Genomic DNA, 23,236 nt, shown 5'->3' on the forward strand with positions numbered 1-23,236 from the left:
GTATAACAATGCATTCTACAGTGACATTAAGAGGTGACGTAAACCACTGTATCACTGTTAATCTGAATTATTGATTTATTATTATTGCATCTCAGCATTGTAAGACTATGATGATTTGTACAGCAAAGTTCAGAAGAATTTGAAGGTACAGCAGACAAAAACCTTTTTTGTTTCATTATTTTGTTATGAATCCCTAATTTCAGATATATGTAATGACTAATCATTTTGTTATTAGTCCCTAATTTCAAATATACCTTCATATATGAATATTGAATGTGATCTAATCCTTCTGACCAATGGCTTTAATATGTCCACCTGCTATGCTAATGCAGTTGAAAGCAGAGGTCATATGGCCACATACTCTGAGTGCCTGATTATGTCAGACTGCGGTTGTTTGATTAAAAAGAGGCGTAGGGGTGAAGGACAGAAGTACGGTCAGCAAGGACTCACTGTTCTCTTTTCTTGGTAAAATCTGATAACATAATGCCAGTAATAGGGCAGCAAAATCATGCTTCCCTAATACCTCAATTTTTACCTTTTCAGAACCTGCAAAGACTCCACAAAATATGCTAATGATACATTTCTGTCTACAACAAAGGACAATAATATGAATTAAAGTATGCCATTATAAAATTGGAGAATACATTTAGCTGACATTAGCATAATATTCAAACTCTGTGTTTTGTTCCATCCATTCTCAGACAATGCCTGAAAATGGACACACAAACTGTAAAACTATCTATAGATTTGTCCTCCAATATGTCTGTAGTGAGTTTTTGGTTAGTAAGCCGATTGCAATATCTATTTTATTAACATTAACAACATTTTGGACATCAGTTAACAGCATAGGAGAGACAGGTAACCATGTCTGTTTTTATGTTGTAAAAATTTTATAATATACAGGTATAGCTAGAGCACAGTGCTTTGGGTCCTACTCTCTCTATTGATGTTGGTTTTCTGACCCAGCACCTAAGAAGGGATCTACATATACTGTACATGTAACTATTTTTGGTTTTATAAACATGCATTAAAATAAATATGATTTGACAATATGGGCTTACTTCATATGTCTTTGTGCCACTTAAATTGTTGACTGAGCAGGTAAGACTAAATATCGGTATAGTCTGGATGCTCAAACAAGCCATTCACTTAAGTGCACTTAAATATTTACATAGTCATTTTCTCTGCATGCTTCAGGCACTCGCAAACCTGAAAGGATTCCAGATGCTCTGTAAGCATTTGTTCTGTATGACCAAGTTTTACCAAGTGCTTTGTAATAATGAGAAGTATTTTAAAGATAACATTTTTGGAGGTGCTTTGTAGAGCTCTGCCACTGATTGTTTTTCAACCAAGGGATAGTAAAAAATCCAATTAAGTGTTTTGCTTTTTATGATGGAACAGGTTTTGAAAAATAAAGAAATTGCTTTAATAATATTTTTCCTTAGTTGCTCTGCTACTGCTACAAAGATCTTCCGACAAGACCCAGGCCGTATTTTTTATATTTATTTTTATATTTCATATTTTTTTCTATGACTGGCCGAGTGTGCAAGAAGATGAATATCATTGTAATGACAATGGCTGATGAAGACATATTTTATTAACACTAAGACAAACAACACTGAATTAGTCAATCATGCTGCTCTGCAACTGTTTTCCTCTCAAAAATAAAAATGGCTTTAAAATCAGAAAATATATTTTAATTCTGTAGGAATATTCATGAGGTTTAGTAACAAAAATATGGCTCCCTGGAGGGGAAATATCATGATGTAAAATGAAATGATAATGGTTTTTGCAGAATTGTTGATATACTTCTCATTACCTGCCTTGATGGAACAAGGCCAATTATCCTACTGTACTTGGATTTTTTTTGCCATTTTTCTCTATTTCTCTAAAAGGTTAAAAACCCCATTTCATCTGACCTTTGTGAATGTGTTATCTTGACTACGATTTCATATTGACTAATCAGCTGATACTGGCCTCTGCGCTTGCACATCTGCATGTCTTCCTATGCATTAGCATGAAAGTATGTCTTCCCTGCTGCTTGCATCCTGTTGGGTGTACCATGGACCTAGGTCTGAGGATTAAACAAGCAGTCATGCCACTGTGGCATGATTCATCGATTTACTTAACTGTTTATTTTTCCAGTTCAACAGTATAACATAAGGAAGTCCTCATTCCTCCTAAACAGTGCCAGACTGATTATATAAATACATATTTCCACATATCCCCTTAAACTAATCATTTAGCGTAGTGGTAAAGGCACATGAATGGGACCCGCAAGGTTGGTGGTTCGATCCCCACAATAAGATCTGCACAGCTGTTGGGCCCTTGAGCAAGTCCCTTAACCCTACATTGCTCCAGGGGAGGATTGTCTCCTGCTTAGTCTAATTAACTGTTAGTCGCTTTGGATGAAAGTGTCAGCGAAATGACATGTAAGTTAATGTAGAAAAAAGCATTTGTTTTTCAATGCAAGAATACACATTTATACAATATCACAATCCTCAAGGTCATTCTTTACTTTTATCACTTCCATACATTCCTTACAGTCATTAAGTCAATAGCTAAACTTGTTCAGCTTTCTAAGAGAGTCCTGCAATCAAATGTGATTATTGTATTTTTTTTTGTAATAACTGTTAACTTGTGGTTTCTGTCAGTACATAATAGTACAGGTTATCTTTTGCCATAATATTTTCAGGCCACAGACTTACCCACACTGGTGATTCTTTGAGAGACAAGGTCCTTCAACAGTGCATCCATGACAGGGTTGTGCCTGGAGTATAATTCGTAACGATTAACTCCAATGTGGAATCGAAGCCAATTTGGGTAGGAGTCTGCAGAAGACTCTCCAGTAGGTGGATACTCCTCTTCAGTCCCTTCATTGTGCCTGAAAGGTCGTGAAAGGGAAATCAAATGCCACTGGACAGAAGACAAGAACCTTTTATTGCAAGCAACTACAAAGTATCAGGCCTATGAGATTGCAGCATGTGCTTAGAATGCACAAGGAGATATTGTGCTTCAGATGCATGGTACACTTCTCTAAGGGAGCTAATAAAACATTCTGAAACACCATTTTACAGTGGATTTGACCATACTCCTTCTGGGCATGACAGTAATAACACGATGGCCATGGCTAACTGTAGACTCTACATTGTACAATGTAATTATCTGACATACTGCTTAATTCCTATTTGGCAGCCTTCAAATAGGATACAGTAAGTTTTGTTCAGTTATAGCCTACTCTTGAGCAAGATGCCCAATTTTACATATTTCAGTGGGTAAACATTTTTTGGTTAGAAAATGTATAAAGTTGCACTGGATATAAGTTATCTTCTAAATAAAATGGAACCAGTTTGTTCTAATACATATTCGTTTTTCTTGTTGCCAGATATTGGATAGTCGAGTTTTGCAGAGAAATGGTTTTAAAATAATTGGCTGTCACAGAAACTACATTTAAAACAGGAATTGTATTGACTGCATGCAACTGTCTTATTCACAGCTACAGCTTGGCTGAAACTGGTAAGAGATATCTGGCATATCTGCCACGTTTTTATTGTGTAATAACGGAGAGAGGAGGGTAAAGGGGATTCAATATCAGGTAATGACTTTTTATTTCCTGCTTTTACCGACGGTACAAAACGTGTTTGTGCAGCAAATGAGACTGAAAGTTGACTAGAATATTTCACATTTACTTTACAATCGCAAATAGCTACTTTGCACTTTACTTCAATATAAATAAATCACTATGTTTTAGGCTAAATATGTATTGAACTCAATAATTTCACGATTTGTGAATTCGAAATTTTTACTTAAAAGCTTACCATTCTTGATTCTCAGCAGCTTTTGGGTTGAATCTGATGTCAGTGTTGACGTTGAATAGTGTGTCTTCGTCGGTAAGTGGTGGCAGGGTTGTTTTATATAAAGGGTGTTCAAACAGAGCTGATAGTCTGGTAAAAGCCTTCACAGGTAGATTCTTAATGACATTCGTGTCCTGAATGAAGTGCTTCTTCGTCTCTCCATTCTGCGCATAGTGTTCCATCTTTTTTAAAGCCTCAGTTTTGTCACTGGACCCAGTGATCTTTTCCAGGGAATGCGAAGTAAGATTGGAAGTGGGCTCGTTGCTAAAATCTTGCAAGATTCTCAAAGTATGCTTATTAGGCCATCCCGAATCTGCTCCAGATCTGGCTCGTTGCTTTCCCCAGCTCTGAGGCTCCTCGCTCGGTCTATGAGAGCAGGAACAGGCGCTGTTGCCAGTGTTCGGTCCTGCTGCTCGCCTCTCCAGCTTTGGTAACAAGTCTATCATAATGTGCATGGTGCACGCAATAAGAAACACCATGAGAATTAAAACTCGGAATTTACGAAAGAGTATCATCTTCGTAGTCCCCAGTTTGATAATATGCAAATGTTTGTTTGAAATAATTAAGATATAAAGGAAAAAACTCACTACATCACCGACGACATTTATTAGACTGGTTGCAAATTTAGAAAAATACACGTTGAACACTTTGCCGTCATCATTTGTTGATTTGATTAAGGATCTCAGTGTTCAGCCAGATAATCCTGGCTAGCTACATTAGAAATCCAGGCAAAAACAAATTGTTATTTTCATTAGCATAGTCTATTTTTAACATGCAGCCAGGTGAGGTGACCACTGCACCGACACAAATATAGGCTACAAAAAGCAAGCAGCTTTAACCCAACTCGTAAATCAGCTGTTGGTATTTCGTTGAATATAGCTGTTGGTAGTCTATATTCAGTGTGGAGCTGAATGACTCAGAATGTGGCGATCACAGGTAGCCCACTGGAAAAAGCGTGTTAAACGCAATAGAAAATCATCCATAGTAAGTGTAAGCAAGGTCTCGATAGCGGCGTTCCATCTTCAGAACCTGTATTCTGCGGTGCTGGATAGCCTGGCTCACATCATCTGAGTATGGAGAAGGCATTTGTCCAACCCGTCCTTCAAAGGGAGCGAAAAGCGGCGAACGTTATTTTATTCCTTGACAATTCAAAAACTGTAATCAAGCCACTGTTTGCGATGGGAACATTTAAATAGTCCTCTTGAAGTAAAGAAACCCACAGCAGAATGCTGAAAAATTAAACATCAAAGGAAAAAACTGAGCGAGTTGCATAAAAGAACATCCATCCTTTTCAGTCAGCAAACCAAGATGCGTGGCTACCAACGTGTTTTTAGTAGCGCACCTAGGTGCTGGACTAACTAGACACGTTATTTTCCAATCTGTATTAAAGTAAAAAAACAAAAAAACAAAGCGGATAAAAACTAGATATTCTGGCAGGTGCAGATTTCTGGCTTCACGGCGAAGCTCTTCCTCTCATTCCGGGCGAGCTGAGCTTGTGCTCTCGCTGTTTAAGGCTGGGTGGGTGTGTTAAATATTATGATCAAGCCCTTCTAAATCCAGCCTTGCCGAGCGTCATAGGAACGAGATTGGCTGAGTCCACACACGGGCAGCGATAGTAACACGAAAAGGCAGCAACAATCTTCAGACTGTAAGCTTCATTTTCTTCTGCCGAAATATTTCCGCTGCAGCTCCTATAAGTACAAGAAGAGGGCGTCGGATTCCAAATATACCAGGAAATGTGTGGAAATTTCTGAAAACAACTGCGAGCCATTTACAATACGCGCGTGTCTTTTATTATTTTCGAAAGATTAACATATTCATGATCTTGACGTTTTATGCTGAGCAGATGAGTGAGTGCAACTGTCTTTTATCTGATTGCAGCAGAGTTGCGGCTGGGCCGTAGGCACAATAGCTTTCCTGATCCATCTTCACAATTCTGAAATATTTGCTAGTCTCCACCTTTAATCCAGAAAGTGGTCCTTTTTGCCCCCCTCATTCTTCTCTTCTATTCTCTCACAAATTCCCAATTTCATATTTTTGTCAAGATGTGAAAGCAAGTAGCCTATTTCCATTAGTATACATGTGGTGTGTGAGTCTACAATGTAGAGTAGGCTATACAATCACGTATCAACCGGCCACCGAAATATTCATGTTTCTATTTCTTAATCGATAGACGATGAACGTTCAGATCCCTCAAAATCCAGGTAATGCCATTTGAACAAAAAATCCTGAGAAATTACCTGATTTTTTTGCATACAATGCCTATTATGTTCCCAAGTTCTCTAGACTTTTAATGCATACTCATATTTATTTTAGCGAGCTTCTAGCTAATTTATCATTGGACTGCATACCTGGACCAAGTTTTAAACACAAATAAAGGAAGGGCTGCATAGCATTTATCATACTGCTGATATAGGGCTTGTAATTCACACACACACACACACACACACACACACACACACACACACACACACACACACACACACACACACACACACACACACACACAATAAGCATACTGTAAGTGCATTCATGTTAAGGAGAGCCTTTGGTGGTAATTCTAGAAGGGGCTGTAGCACTGGTTGCAGCTTTATGGGCCCATATTTGCAATGTCATTTGTTTTACTGTGCTAAAATGTTGAATATACAATAAAACACGAGTGTGCACTCTTACACTCAAATACAACAGTAAGGTGAGTGGAATAATGTTTATTTTATTTATGTTGTAGGCCTTTTTATGATTTCTAAACAAATAATCTGGCAACAGGATCAATAATTTGAATGCTATGGAGTTATATGTGTCCTGGCAAGCTGCCGCTAACACCAGCAAGATATTATTTCCTGGAAGTGAGTGTTTGCATATTCTCAAGATAACGGCTCTGTGGAGGCTCTGCTGACTTCTAATGTGCAAGAGAGGAGTTATCTCAAAACATATTTTTTTAAATCCATGAACTGCATGAATTGTCTATATTATTTTAGATAAAAAATCTGATGCACAGATGAGGTGAATATTGTTCTATGTATACCTACTTGGAGAGCTGACAGACTTTTCAAATCATATAGCAATACCAACTATTTACTTAGTCTGCTAATGACAGTGATTATGTCAGTCAATTATGGGATTTTCTTCTCTATGAAATGATAGGCTAGTAGCCACAGTAAATTTCACAGTGAGGAATTATCTAAGTGTATCAACGGGAGAACAAGAAATTCTACTTTCCATTCATTTCTTCTAATATTGTCTCTAAAGAGAGTTTGTTTGGGTTTTTGACTTTGATTTTGAGATGCAGCTATACAGCAACCTTTGCAAAAGTAACAGTTTTGCTTTACAGTAATATAGGTGAACAGTGCTCTGGGTTTGATGGGGAGGGAATAATATTTGGAAAGAAGCTTGAAGAGGTAAAATGGTTATATGTGAACATGATGTTCCGAACAGTTTATTTTGGTAAGCCTTTGTTTGGCCTATGTCTGACTGTTTTTTATTTTATATTTTACGTTGGCCCAACTATTGTCATCATGTTGACAAAGTGCCAATAATAGACTCCAAAGGCAATTCAAAACTTAGAATAAAGACTAAACAATGAAAGCTCCCTTATACTTGCACTAAGGAAGTGATTGAACACACCTGACTGATCAGAAACACATGTGAAGCCATTTATCCCAAATATTATGGTGCCCTGAAATGGAGGGACTATGTATAAAAAAAGGCTGCAATTCCTACATGGTATGGTTCACCCAATATGGATGTAACCAAATTAAAGCTGACAGTCTACAGTTTAACCTCATATTTTTAGTTTAATTCCAAATTCAAAGTGTTAGAATACAGTGTCACAACCACAAAAAATGTGTGAAGATTTGTGTTGATACATTGTTAGGCAGCGAGAAATCATTGGTGAGCTGAGCAATAGCAAACAGCCTGGTAGACCACGGAAGACTCCACGAGTGGATGACCAAAGAATACGTTCAGTTGTTCAGAAAAAGCCCTTTTCAAACTGATAAAGATATAGGCGAGCTCTCCAGGATGTAGGCATAGATGTGTCAAAGACTACCATAAAGAGAAGACTACACCAGCATAACCACAGTTGGTTCACCACAAGATGCAAACCTCTGATTAGCCTCAAAAACAAAATGGCCAGGTTATTCCCAAGGACAGACAACATGACTACTAACCTCTACCAAAGTGATGGAAGGAGAAAAGCGTGAAGAAAGAAGGAACTGCTCATGATTCAAAGCCCCCCCCCCCCCCCCCCCCCCCCCCCCGAACAATTCTGAAGTGTTCAGATACATCAGAACAAATCTCTCAAAACTCATTGGATTGAACTTCACAAGACAATGTCCCCAAACATGCTGCTAAAGCAACTAAGTAGATTTCCAAGGCCCCTAAAATGGCAGGACTAAGAGTTGTATGGATGTAAATACTCTCAAATTAAAGTCTGCAATTAAAATCGAATTAGTCCGCACTTTAACCTGGTATTAATTCATTTATTTTACATCCAATGTGCTGGAATACAGAGCCAAAACAAGAAAAATTGTATCACTGTCCAAATACTTTTGCATTTAATTGTATTGCACCAGGCATGCTTCCACGGAGCCAGTGGCAAATTTTTTATTGGAGCCACCAACAAATGAGTGGTGGTTCCAATAAATAGTGGGCTAAAGTAAAATGTCATTCAAAATACCAGTGTAAGTTCATGCTTTTGACTTTCAAATTGCATTCACTTGTATTTGGATCAAATGTTTAAAAATACAAATGAAAATTTTTTCTACATCATTCTATGGAAGGCACTGCTATTGTACCTTTGGGCATTGTTACAGGATCTTCAGCAAAATGTCAACATAAATAGGAATAACATGTTCACAATATAAGACTCCAGTGTACAGTTCTGCAGAGCTAATATCCTAGTCTAAGGTAAGGTCTGTTCCTTAACAAGTTTCTAAGCCCCATCACAATAAAAATACAGCATATTTTGTATGAAAATGCTGTCAGTTACTTTACTTTTAATTTCTGCATCTGCAGTACACTTCTCTCACGGCCATAGTCTTATGGTCACGGGTCAATCATTCTGGGGAACTGGAAGAATAATATTTTTTCCACATATTAAGCCTATATTTGAATTTTCAGTGGAATTATTTGGGCTGGTTCAGGCAAGCGGTCAATATGTTAAGGTCATGCAATTGTCTCCATATCACCTAGTCTAGACACTTGTCTATATTGGGTAGCTAGTGGGAGGCTGGCTGCCTCACAAAAAGAAGGCTAACAATAACAAAACACACAACCATTCTGTCAAAATTTACTGTGCTGGCCCACTGCTTCCCAGAGATGGGTTCAGGCAATTTGCACATAGCTGGCAGCTTGCATCTCTATAAATGAGATCTAAGCCAATAAAGTGAAATGACTGTGGAAAACATTTCATGAGATTAACATTTAGTACTGAATTCTGCAATTCCAAATGCTTGTGGTACCGTGTCTCTCTTATTTAGATCAAAAAGAGTACGATAGAGTTCAGTCTCAAAATAATATGTCTGTATAAACAACGTTCCAAGGGTTTAAAATTACAGTTTATCAAGATGGCAAAAGAAACATTCTCTACACCCTTGCCCAGGGGCACTGTCTATCTAATTCTGATAGTGCTACAGTATGTCTCAGACAACAACAACGGTCATAAAAGTGACGAAAGTATGCCTTTAGAAACAGATTCTGAAAGAATATGTTCCTTCTATAGTCATTCTTGGAACTATAAAACACATTTCCTCAAAATATCCTTTCTTTAAAAAAATAAAAAAGCTGTGTAGCAGGCATCCAAACCAATATCCCAATGTTTTTATACAAACTTTCTTTGAAGAGGCTTATGGAGTGAGATGACATGTTTGAACAGTCCCTGAAAGAATGCAAAGCCAGAGTAAAAAGAAAAACAGTCAAAGCCCTGGTCAGACAATTAGAAAGGACTTTGAGGCTGACAGAGCTGTGTTCACATTGGAGTTGAAACCCAGACTACACTGAAAACACAAGGATAAACAGGAGGGACAAATGTCCATAAAGACCTTTTACTAATGTAAAAGCCTCACTGAATTCAGGTTTTTTTCAGGATCAATTTGTTGAATTAAAAGCCTTGCTCTATGGCACAAGGAAATAAGCCTTTCACTGAATGCATTTGGCTCATCTCCCTCAGTTATATGCAGATTAGCAGAGGGAGTCTTGGTTTGAGCATTTTAAAGGTTTCAGGTAGCTGCAGATTCAATGAGTCTGTATAGCCATAGGAAGACTATGAGCAGCTGTGGTCCAGATACAATATCACAGCACACAGTGCTCAGTGTTCCCATCTTCAGCACTCCCTATAGATCTAGGGTGTCTCTGTCTCACATAGTTGTGTCACTAAATGGAGGAGTCTTTGTTGAAATGTACATTTCAATCCATTCATGATCTTAGTGAGCAATGCAGCCACTTGATATTTCCTTACCTGCTGTGTTTGATCAAATATTGGTTGTTTATACAGAACTCTGAAAACAAATTTGGAGTTAATATTTTCTAAAGAGGGATGCAAGAAATGATATCATTCCCAAATGTGCTTGGGGAATAAAGGAAAAAAGACCAATTACCATCATCCAACCAAATCAATAAATCATTCAATAATGTCACTGTGTTCTTCCCTCCACATTCAATAGGCCACTGAATATTGTTTCAGGTGTAAAATGAGTAGGAATTAACTTTAGTGATCACCATCTTACCTTGAAATGACAATGATTCAGTTCCCCTGGAGGAGCCTGTAAATTCCACAGTAACTTTATTTTTTATATATATTTTTACTATATTTGCATTTATTTTTGGTTCAAAGTTCACATGAAATTATCAAATAACTTAAAACGTGAAAAGGGAATGGTTCTGATACACTTAAAATCTTTGTTTAATCTCTATGGCTGAGAGGCTGGATTCCTTTCCCTGAATATATTTTACTACTCCTTTTAATCTGTTTCAGGATAAAATCAGAGCGGATGTTTGTAGCAGCTCCAAAGGAGGCAGCTGTAGGATTCTGTCTGGCTTCCCTACATTTTTAACTTCATGAAACATTAAAACAAAACATTTTATCCAATCTCACAAGGTCAGTAGATTTTTCAAAAATATATATCAAGATTACTGCGAGATTTACCGCAGTGTCATTCATATCTCCACAGCGTCACTCATATCCTTTCCACAATATGGCACCTCAGCTCAATTCTTTATGACAAAATCAGGGACTGAAGAATATGAGTGGGTGGTAATAACAATTACAGTAATGCACAAGGCTGGGCAGCTCATTCAAAGGAGCTGAAAAAAAGAGATTGAAGGTGAGGGGAATGATGGTGATGAATTGCAAGTGTGTCAATAAACTGACCCAACGGCCTAGAGAAGCCTGCCAGTGTCTGTGTAGCAGGAAGTGACACCACTTTTACAAGTAACCACAGAACTTCACACCAGAAATAGGCTGCAGTAATCCCAAATATGCATCCATTATGCTTTGTATTACATGATATAAATGCCAGGATAATACTTTGTGGGAAGAAAGAGTATGTTGATCCTTTTTTAGATCAGTGTGGCACCTACGGTATGTATAGGGTTAATTCTTTGCTGATTGATAAGTCTGAGTTTTGTACCTTGTTCACTTCTTAATGATCTCTATGGCCGTGAGCATGCTTGTTTCCCTATGTCTTATCTATTTCTCTGTGTGGGACAGTGACTGGGTTAATTCCACTGCTAGCTGCTGGTACATCCTAGAAACTGATGGGCTGTAACCAAGAGACAACACACCGTGTGACTGGTTGACAATCGTAGGGCTGGCAACAGGCATTTTTGGTTATTGAGGTCAGTATCAGACGCGTCCTGCAGTATACTGTGCATTGACTGGCGAATCCGCTTGAGGAAAAGGTGCCTAATTAAAAGGTGCGGTTTCTTGTGGGGGAGGGGGGCTTTGGGGAATACCACTGGTGTTTGATGACAGCGATACAGGCTTCAGTCCTTTTATAGAGACAATAGTATGTTTGTGGGAGACCTTGGCTATCTCTCATCCACCACAGCTCACTGTTGCTGCATTCTCTAGCCCGTGGTGCTGTGCAGGGACTTGGTCCTTTCAGATTATGATGTATTTTATGATGTATTTCCGTTGAGCTTAGCGGTTAATGAATAGAAAGCTCCCTTCAGGATTCTGGGCAGTTGATTTTGGCATTGCATTGTATAGCCCAATATCGCTGTAAGAACAAATAGTCTGAAAGAACAAATAGTCTGTTTCCTTGTAATAAATAGACTGTAGATGGACAAAGCTACCAAATCCCACAGAATAACCAGATTTTTAACTAATCGTACCATTTGAAATAGATGAAAAGAGGAATGCTAGTGTTCATGTGTAGAGTGATTGTACAGTAGGTTTTGTAGTCTCTGCAGTTTCCCCACTGTATCCAGCAGGCTTTCATATGGCTACATTATCACAGCGTGGATTGAATCAGTAGGCCTAAATTACGTAGGCCTCATAAAGTTGGTCTTTCTATTTTCGTCCACCCTTCAGAAAATAAACTATAATAAATATATACCTTAATTTGGACACGGAAACCCGCGGTTCTTGTCAAAGCCCGGTGCTAGCACTGTGTGTTTATTTTGAAAGGGGGAGTGCGTTCTGAATCAGATACGCAGAACTCCTCCGAGCATACATGATTCATTACCTGCTAATGGCAAAACATAAAGAACATCATATCAACAGCCACTGGCCTGTCAAATGAGGGAAGCTGGAGTGATACATCAGCCAAGACGCACAGTTGACACTAACATACTCTGACATTCTGCATTCGCACACGCTCTTTCCAGAGATGCAGGCTGATCATGTGATGAAATAATAACACACTCTTGTTCCATTCTCATAGTAATAATGCATTTTTAAATGTGTCTAAAATACACTGAACATACTAAGTCACAGGGGAGAAGCTTGCCTGATACCCCCCATCGCTAAGCCCTACACTAAAATGCAAATAACACTGCATAATAACAGAGACGCTGCCACTTGATCACAACACGTTTTATATTGAGATCATTTTGCAAGAAAATCTAGATGCTCCATCTCATAATAATAAATATATTGGTTGCTTTATGCTACCAGCAGTAACTACATCCCTTTTTTGTTGCTGCAGTGCAGTGACAATACAATACAATGTTCTTCAAGTAACTTGTGTTTTCAAACAGGAAAAATATTTTTGAACAAATTGCAGCATAACTCTGAACACATTGTATCAATTTTCGGCTGGTATGAAGCTGCTCTGGCTTGTTGCTTAGAAGCATAATTTAAACAGCGTTTCAGTGTGTGCGTCTGAATTCAGAAATAACTTGTAGCTTAAGTATGTGCTTTGGTACAGTAATAGCCTCAGAGGGTTAAATAGACTGTCATGCTTAGAACAGCAAAAATAAAATGCGAGTCCGTTTTAAAGATGCAATTCACTTTTTACTTTTATTGCATTTTCAATGCAAACAACACAATATGTTGCTTCGGCATTCATGTAACAACTTTAAACAATTACTGCTTCCATGGCTGCATCCCCATGGTACCCTCACTAATTACAGTATGCTTCTGCTGACACAGATGGGTAAAATTACAGATATCAATCCTACTAGCACATTGATCATATCATTGTTTAAGTGGCTAAATCTAACATGCTAACATCTGCTGACATATTAACATGCACTGATCATCATGCCCAATCAGCACCTGTCACCCATTCTAAAACATCAAGAGGAACTCACACCATAAAATATTGAGAGGAAATCACGCAAACTAAAGAAATGAAAGACGTCACCAGAGGAATCATAACTGAAATAATGTGAACATACTCAAGCTAACCAGATCATCATGTTTTCACAGGTCCTGAAACTGCAGTCCCAGGGCAGGGCATTACAGACCAAACTCTGGACTCAACTTGACTGACGGTCCTTTGTTCATTTGTTTTGTTTGGCAGCAAGCCACCTAAACAATTAAACCTGCCTTGGTGTTATCTTCTCCTGACAAGTCGAGCAGCGATATGGGATTGGATATGGAGGGCTTCGGACCTTCAGATACATTGGCACAGATAGCAGAGGATTTGTTCTCTTCAAATGGCTGGCTGCAGTGCTGGCTGTAATGTAGATAAGCAAGTCCAGATTTATGTACAGTGCTGGATGTCTTTGCCATGTATCAGGGACGACAGTCAGCTCAGATGGCAACCCTTTCCATCCTGTAGACAGACTTGTCAGAGACGGATAGGGTCAGGGATACTGTATAGCTAAAGCCCATGGGCAGACACGAGCAGAGGTGAGGTCAGGGCATGAGCTGTGTCATGGCTCGGTTTGATGTGGTAGAGGGAATGGGCGGTTTATTGCTGAATTATCATGAGACAAATTAAAAAATAAATTGGTCCAAGTATGCCATTATATGTGCAGGATTAGAAAAGAAGTCTTTTCCGCAGGGAAGGGAGGAGATTACCAAGCTTTTAAAATGTGTTGTTTTAGTATGACTTCCACATAAAGGTCAGAGACAACTCCTCACCCTTTCCTTTCTCCCATTAAGCAGTAATGTTGTGGAAAATATTGTAGACATCATACAAACATCATACAGTATAGAGGTGAAAAGGGTATTAGCAATAATATCGCCCTCTTTTTGCCAAAATGGTTTTTCACCAAAGTAGTGTCATGTGAATTAGAACATCTGAAATACTACTTAAGAGTCCATCTAATATTCTAGAGAGGTACAGAAAACAGGTGATGACCTCTACATAGACTGGTCAGCCTTTAGAAGAACAACAAAATATTTCATTTTTTGCAGCTTTTTTTAATTGGTTTTTCAATACAGGAGACAAAAAGAAACATACAACCCCTCACCCCTAACCACCCACCCCCATATGGCGGACAAAATATTTCTTAATGGTTTTTATTACGGAGCAGTTATCTGTTTGCTGTTAACTCCAACTGAAACCCTAGATAAATTGTCCAAAGCAATTCCCAGGCCTCTGTTGGTAACTTTGTATTTTCTTGGATCGTCGCCTGGAACACCTGAACAAATGGCCAGGGCCAAATTACTCTAGGAGGACTGCAGTGATATCAAAATATATATATTGATATACTCAGCATAGTTAGCTTTTCCTTGTGATTCTGCTTAATTGGCACTGTTTTACAATTAATGTCTATGTTAACAACAAACATCATTTCTCACATCTCCATGTTTATGTATGCAATCATGCATTTTGACATGGTTTGTAAATTAAATGTATGTTTCCTGTATCCAACTCATACAGTATGTTCAGAATTCTTTGTATCCTCAGCATTAGAATGTTCAGTTACTGTAAGAACATTCGAATCACATATTTAAAACATATTTAAACACATATAAAAAATCAGGTATTGTACATATTGTATGAGAACAGAGCAAAGCTTAAACAGCCTGTGAACATCATTTGAGTCCTCCATTTTAACTTAACCCTTGTCTTGTCTTAAGGGTCAAATATGACCCGCCACAATGTTTAACAACAGATAGATTTGAATAGAAATTAAATTAAGCTGCTTTATTTTAGGGGTTAATTGAAGGCGGGTAATTTTTTACCCTCAGGACAAGGGGAGTATGCAGAACGTTAAGACTACGCAAGGGTTAAATTGTCACCAGAGTAAATGGCTACATAAAAAAATGGAATATTTGACGCTGGTGTAAGGAAAGCAGGGGAGGTTGAATCAGGCTGGCCGGACAGGGGCAGGAAGTGAGATATTCGGGCTGGTGATGACCGCAGCTGTGATGGAGCACACGGGGGAGGCGGTAATAAGCTACTGCTGTGAAACACCACGGCCCCCCTCCGCTCGCAGAGGCCACTTCCTGTCCCTGCTTCCTTATTTGTTTATATATAGGTAGGTTTGGGAGGCTACGCCTACACACACATTCTATATGTTTATTTAGGCATGATTTAAAAAGTGTGGTGGGGAAGGAGGTGCGTGTGACACGAGGAGAAAGACGGCTCTGTGTCTCATTCGATGCATCCTGAGAGCTCCGCTGTGTGTTTGGCCCGTGCTCTTTCTCCTAATCCTATAATTAGACAGGAGCGGATGGATTTAAGGGGTGTGAAGTTAGCCGGAGAAGCACAACTTCATATGTGTGTTTTTGTGTGTGTATGCGTCAGTGTGTGTTTATTACAGAGATATAGAGAGAGAGTGTGTGCAGTATGTGTGTGTGAGAGAGGGAACATTTGTGGGAGTAAGTGTGTGTAAGAGGGAAGGAGAGAGTATCTGTGTGCATCTGTGTGTGTATTTGCCTATTAATTTGTAGGATCGTCATCCAGCTTGTTGGAAACGTATTGAAACAGGTTGAAGTCAATGATCAGTTTAAAGGAAAGGTTTTGGTTTCCTCGGTTTTCAGCTCGCTGCCACCAGCTGAGATAAAACTGCTTGTCACCCCCAGGGAGTTGCAATGTTGCAATATAGCCATTAGCTCCTCCATGACCACAACCGCCCTGTTGTTACTGTTATTAGCATTGCAAAATGAATATTGGCAAAATGCTCTCTGACCACGTCCTGTTAACAATTAGTAGTAGCGAGGCTCTTTAGTCATTGCCTGAGCAGGGCTTTGTCTAAATACCTAAAAACCTCAGAGGGACAGACCATGAGATGGGATGCTATGAGAAAAACTTAATTATTTTGAATTTGGCATTGCTTCAGCTCACCTTATTTTGGCATTACTTCAGAGCTGTAATGCTTGCCTGAAACTGAGCACTACTGATTGCATGGCAATTCTCATTACTGCAGGAAGGGTCATTAAACAATCTCTGCAAAGCGGAGTCACTTCTACCAAGCCACATTCAATAGCATATCAATGGCTTTTGTTCTAAACATTGTGTTGTGCATCTTTGTTTTATTTTTTCGCCTTTTGACTTGTCCGTGATGTCTTTGCAAATTCCAGGAAAAATCTGTCTAATAATGTACAAGACAGGTTGGCTTTTTTCAATAGGGATTGAACTGGATGGAATTTTAATCTCTGTTACATGTTATACCTTTTATTTAGACTTTATCTTAAAGATTGATTTCGCACAATATAATATGCAGTAATGCTACACTCCAAGCTCCACTTTATTCCCAACATGTTGTTTCATTTCAATTATTTATATTTTATCAAGAAAATAATTGATTGTCTATCTGCGCCTGTGCAACCGCAATCACGCTATCACACTACCTAACCCACCACAACCCCCCGCAAATATTAAAACATTTTAATATGACCCTTTTTAAATGTATGCTACCCCAAGTCTGGGCAGAGATCCTTCTACCAAAAATGATAGAACACTGTATAGGATGTACTGTATAGGTCTGATTTGCTTTTCAAAAAAGATAGTTGCTAACATTCAAAGTTCAAAGATTCAAGGACTTATGCAACAGTGCTTTGAGATAAGAAAGGTCTTGTAATTTACACTAAACACCTATCATCTGCTTTCTCAGACAGAGATAGAGAGAGAGAGAGAGAGAGAGAGAGAGAGGTAGAATACTACAGTACTTTAAGCTCTCCCTGATTTATTTCATATGAAATACTTAGCAAAGGTTGCATTAAAATAGAGTTGTAACAGTCCAAGGCTGACATACTCTCAATGTTGTGTGAGAGTAGACAAGATTTAGCCAGGTCTGCTGATCAAGCAGTTGCCTTTGGTGAAGACAAATTAAACCATGAAGAACAGTTATGTCAGTTCAGATTGGAATCAGCTGTAGACCCTTGTGTTGAAGGTCACAGACATGCAATCGCCACGTTGAACATATTTTCCCCTGCCCAGTACAGTACAGCTGTAAGCAGACATGACCCGATTCAAAACCAGGGTAATTTCAATTCCACTGTTCATAGTCTCACCAAATTTCCACGCTCCACATAAGAATCAGGAGGACATTTAGGTGATGCCAGGTTTCCCATTCATATCACAATTCACCATCACACCACTGCATCCCAATCTATGCGTTGACTGTGAAGATTTTAGACTTTGTTTCAACTCTCAACTCTCACTCGGCAGAGCGAGGAACCAAAGCCTTTATCAGCAGGCTGTAAGAGATCTCTGCTGCCCCTTCGGGCTAGCCCAAATGCACTGCTGAATATAAAAGAGGGCTCAGACTCTATACTGTATGTGCTCAGACCAGGCTAATATCAGATGTCTTTGGTGAATTGGAAGCTAATGGGTTACTACAGTATCAAACTGACCCGTTTTTCTTTATTCTTCTTTGCAACAAAGATGTCATAAAACACACCCCAAATTCCACAGGGTGTAGCCAATGTTTTGAGTCACATGTAAAGAACCCTTGAAATTAATACCAAGCCTTGTCCAATAACCTTAATACATTGTGCATTACAAAATGCACTGGCTGTATTCTGTATGAACTGTTCCACATATTTCATGTTTCATACTTCAGGCAAACTGAAGGCTGCCTAGGTATCCATTATAATGTTATATTATATGTTATGTTATAACATATAATATAACATATTGGGCCAACAAACACTTTTTTTTAGAAGGGAGAGTGTAGTCCTGTGGAGCAGTTCAACACAGACATTGTCCCCTTTCACTGTGTCAGCCAGCACTTGGCCCTATTATTCTTTCTGTCCTGGCATATTTTGTCCCCTCAGACCCTTCTCTGTCTGTGTATGTACATGCCAGGTAGGGTTGTGTTTTTCCTGGTGTGCTTTCTTAACCTGTAGCTCTGTCCTCCAACACCAAGAGGTCAGTACAGGACAGTATTATAACACTCGGTTCAAATGACGTAACGATGGTGTTCACTGTTTAGTGAAGACCTTGTGCTCATTCCAGTCTCGAATTTTCACTCCTTTCATCATGTCTTTCTTCGCTCCTGATCTCTACCTAGCAGAGGATGCAAGGAAAGGTTGCGAGAAACAGATATAATGATGGATCAATTGAGGCAATATGTATCAGACAAATGGAACATCCTTTCTCAGTCAAGCATCAGTTTGAAGCCATGTCAGTTACAAACATGGAGATATGGAGAGGTGGATCCGATAACAGACTTCCACAAAGAATAAAGTTTCCTCCTGGTGCATCCTTGCTTCTTGCTCCTTAAAGGAGTATTTAACAGACTGGAATATCCTTAAAGATGGCGGACCTTGATTGATTTCTGGATCAGATGAGGATGAGGGAGACAAGGATGGATAAAATAAACAACTGGAATTAGGAACACCTAGGCAACACCAGACCTTTTCATGTCTTTAAAATTAAACACCGTGAATTTAGAGATTACTACTGCACTTACAAGCAATCAAACTTGTCCTACTTTGTTACCACTGATATTTTTCCTTTATTACTGAACTAGAGCATACAGTGACATCGAGAGAAAATGTGAAAGACAGAAATATGATCCATATCCATAATTGCCTAATATACAGTATATGTCCTAGTCATATAATCGGATTACATATGTCACATTATAATGTAGAAAATACGCCTGTGACACTGAAATGTGCTTTAAAACATGTACTGTACCTTACTCCTGCAGCCTATGAGTGATGCACAGTGCACTTTCCACGCTGCTCTAATGTTCTTAGCCATATGAAGATATGCTCCTCAAGCTTTTGATGCTCATTCCCATGATCAGACTGGTAGTTATTACATATTTGGCTAATATATATATATATATATATATACATATATATATATACAGTGGTGTGAAAAAGTGTTTGCCTTGTCCTGATTTCTTATTTTTTTGCATGTTAGTCACACTTAAATGTTTCAGATCATCAAACAAATTTAAATATTAGTCAAAGACAACACAGGTAAACACAAAATGCAGTTTTTAAATGAAGGTTTTTATTATTAAGGGAGAAAAAAAATCCAAACCTACATGGCCCTGTATGAAAAAGTGATTGCCCCCCCTGTTAAAACATAACTTAACTGTGGTTTATCAAACCTGAGTTCAATTTCTCTAGCCACACCCAGGCCTGATTACTGCCATACCTGTTCCCAATCCAGAAATCACTTAAATAGGACCTGCCTGACAAAGTGAAGTAGACCTAATGATCCTCAAAAGCTAGACATCATGCCGAGATCTAAAGAAATTCATGAACAAATGAGAAAGAAAGTAATTGAGATCTATCAATCTGGAAAAGGTTATAAAGCCATTTCTAAAGCTTTGGGAGTCCAGCGAACCACAGTGAGAGCCATTATCCACAAATGGCGAAAACATGGAACAGTGGTGAACCTTCCCAGGAGTGGCTGACCGACCAAAATTACCCCAAGAGCGCAGCGACGACTCATCCAAGAGGTCACAAAAGACCCCACAACAACATCCAAAGAACTGCAGGCCTCACTTGCCTCAGTTAAGGTCAGTGTTCATGACTCCACTATAAGAAAGAGACTGGGCAAAAATGGCCTGCATGGCATAGTTCCAAGACGAAAACCACTGCTGAGCAAAAAGAGCATTAAGGCTCGTCTCAATTTTGCCAGAAAACATCTTGATGATCCCCAAGACTTTTGGGAAAATACTCTGTGGTCTGACGAGACAAAAGTTGAACTTTTTGGAAGGTGTGTGTCCCATTACATCTGGCGTAAAAGTAACACCGCATTTCAGAAAAAGAACATCATACCAACAGTAAAATATGGTGGTGGTAGTGTGATGGTCTGGGGCTGTTTTGCTGCTTCAGGACCTGGAAGACTTGCTGTGATAAATGGAACCATGAATTCTGCTGTCTACCAAAAAATCCTGAAGGAGAATGTCCGGCCATCTGTTTCGTGACCTCAAGCTGAAACAAACTTGGGTTCTGCAGCAGGACAATGATCCAAAACACACCAGCAAGTCCACCTCTGAATGGCTGAAGAAAAACAAAATGAAGACTTTGGAGTGGCCTAGTCAAAGTCCTGACCTGAATCCTATTGAGATGCTGTGGCATGACCTTAAAAAGGCGGTTCATGCTCGAAAACCCTCCAATGTGGCTGAATTACAACAAGTGGGCCAAAATTCTTCCACAGCGCTGTAAGAGACTCATTGCAAGTTATCGCAAACGCTTGATTGCAGTTGTTGCTGCTAAGGGTGGCCCAACCAGTTATTAGGTTTAGGGGGCAATCACTTTTTCACACAGGGCCATGTAGGTTTGGATTTGTTTTCTCCCTTAATAATAAAAACCTTCATTTAAAAACAGCATTTTGTGTTTACTTGTGTTGTCTTTGACTAATATTAAAATTTGTTTGATGATCTGAAACATTTAAGTGTGACAAACATGCAAAAAAATCAGAAATCAGGAAGGGGGCAAACACTTTTTCACACCACTGTATATATAATATATAATATTCATTTTACATCTATGTTGTACCATAAAGAGGACTGGCTTCTTATGTGTATGATCAAGTAATCACTAAAAAACATAGACGTATTACATATAACCATAGACGTACATGAGACTCATTCCCATTGGGATAATTACTCATTGATGTTATTTTCATACACAAATTATGGTGGTACAAGAGCAGCCGAGTCATGTAAGCCTCCTCATAATAATTTAATCTCTGGTGTCAATAAATCATACCTACACATTTTATAAACATGACATTTTTTCAATTAAACGCTTATGTATTTACTGTAGTAGTGGAATTGATTTTGAATAATTTTTTACATCTTCTTCAAGGGAAAGTTATATTTTAATACACATACATACAGAACAACTGAAGTATTTGATGTATTCCATAAAATATGGTCATAGGCAGCGTTCCATAAAAGATTCAAATCTCCTCCCCTTCCCCAATCAAGGGGTAGTTTTGCCCATGAAATTCTGGGAGAGCATGAGGATTGCACTGTGTCTTGTTTAGTGGTTAAGGTACATGACTGGGACCCGCAAGGTCGGTGGTTCAATCCCAGGTGTAGCCTCAATAAGACCTGCACAGCCATTGGGCCCTTGTGCAAGGCCCTTAACCCTGCATTGCACCAGGGGAGGATTGTCTCCTGCTTAGTCTAATCAACTGTACGTCACTCTGGATAAGAGTGTCTGCCAAATGCCAATAATGTAATGTGATGCAGTGTAAAAAAATCCCATTTGCAATGAGTCTCAACACCATTCCAGTGGGCGTGGTAATGCAGCTAAGCCAACCCGAGGGCACAAGACCCAATTTTAATGACAACCTGCTTAAATTGTTTAACACATTTCAGAAACATTGGTCAGAGTTTTAAGCCAAATGTTGACCCAAATATGCCAACTGCCAACTATGAGTGCACAGCCAGTAAGTGGGTTTTTGTTTTCCACAGGCTTGGAGCCTAGACCAAAGCCAACCTATACAGTAATAGGCTAGAATTTAGTGGGTGGGGATAAATTTAGTGTGTACATAGGATCTGTTATCTTATTTATACAAAGAGACAGTATATTGAACGAAGGGGGCAAACACAAGTGTGTGTTTCACCCAGGGCTAATCTTAACTTGTGGGCAAAATGTGTGATTATTGCATTCTGTGCAAAACAAGCTCCATGTTTGGAATTTAAAAAAACATGCTATTTGAATATGTACTGTATATTAAAAACCTGGTGTTTCTTTCAGACGAATTTGCAGATTTTAAGGATTACTTTTAATTGCTAAAAGGCGACTCATAGCAAGGATTTGGTGCATAAACTATAATAGTTCAATACAGTATGCCCACACGCTGTAATGCACAGGCCTTTATTTTTAATGAATTTAATGAATGTACTTTGGTCATATTTGTCTAAAAAGGTGAAATCTGTGTATTTTATAGAGCTAAGAAGTCAAGGAGGCAATTAGAAGTTAGAAACAGCATCATTTGAGAAGTGCAATCAAAAGGTCTGGGTACTTTCAACATTAATTAGTTCAATCTGGAGATGAGATGGAAAAGGTTATGTGATATGCTTGGCTTGCCTCAAAATCTGCTTTGTTTGTTAGAACTTTACCTTGGGGAGTTCAGCATTTCAAAGCTCTCTGCGTTGGTTTAGAATACTCACTGGTGTTTTACAGCTGTTTGCTGTAGCTTCTGAGCCACAGCTGTCTGTATCATCCAGTCTCTCCATCAATATGAAATTAGCATGAACAGAAAATCTCTTCATTGCTTATTTATAACTGGTAACCTCTTGTTCATCCAGGTGTTTCTAGTTTGGTGATATTTTCCCTTTGGCTTCCAAAAGGTTGGGATACTCTTCTTGTGTTTCAGTGATCTCCAGCAGAGAGCATATTGTTCATTAGTGTTATCAGGCAGTTCAGGCCATGTTTGACGTATTCATCCTTTCTGATGGATGAATGCAACTTTTGTTGCTTGAAACTATTTTGAACACAGCGATGATGTTTTTTCCTGACCTTTGTGTGATGGTTTCAACATAAACTAATTTCCTTGAGGCCAAATAAAACAGCCCTGGCTTTTCTTCTTTCTGAACAAAAGCTGTATTGA

The 23,236-nt window shown here is 38.8% G+C and overlaps 1 protein-coding gene across 1 annotated transcript in view; it reads right to left on the reverse strand.

Annotated features, from left to right (window-relative positions):
• The window catches only part of fam20cb (FAM20C golgi associated secretory pathway kinase b), a 50,624-nt gene extending 45,292 nt beyond the window's left edge, over nt 1–5,332 (reverse strand). The window contains exons 1-2 of the mRNA XM_061232739.1: nt 3,819–5,332; nt 2,709–2,884 (exon numbers count right to left, since the gene is read on the reverse strand). Of these exons, the coding sequence (XP_061088723.1) occupies nt 2,709–2,884; nt 3,819–4,369 (727 nt within the window). The 5' untranslated portion in view covers nt 4,370–5,332. The remainder of the gene's footprint in view (nt 1–2,708; nt 2,885–3,818) is intronic.
• Nucleotides 5,333–23,236: the final 17,904 nt, after the last annotated feature.

Source organism: Conger conger, chromosome 2 (genome assembly GCF_963514075.1).
Source record: "Conger conger chromosome 2, fConCon1.1, whole genome shotgun sequence".
NCBI lineage: Eukaryota > Metazoa > Chordata > Actinopteri > Anguilliformes > Congridae > Conger > Conger conger.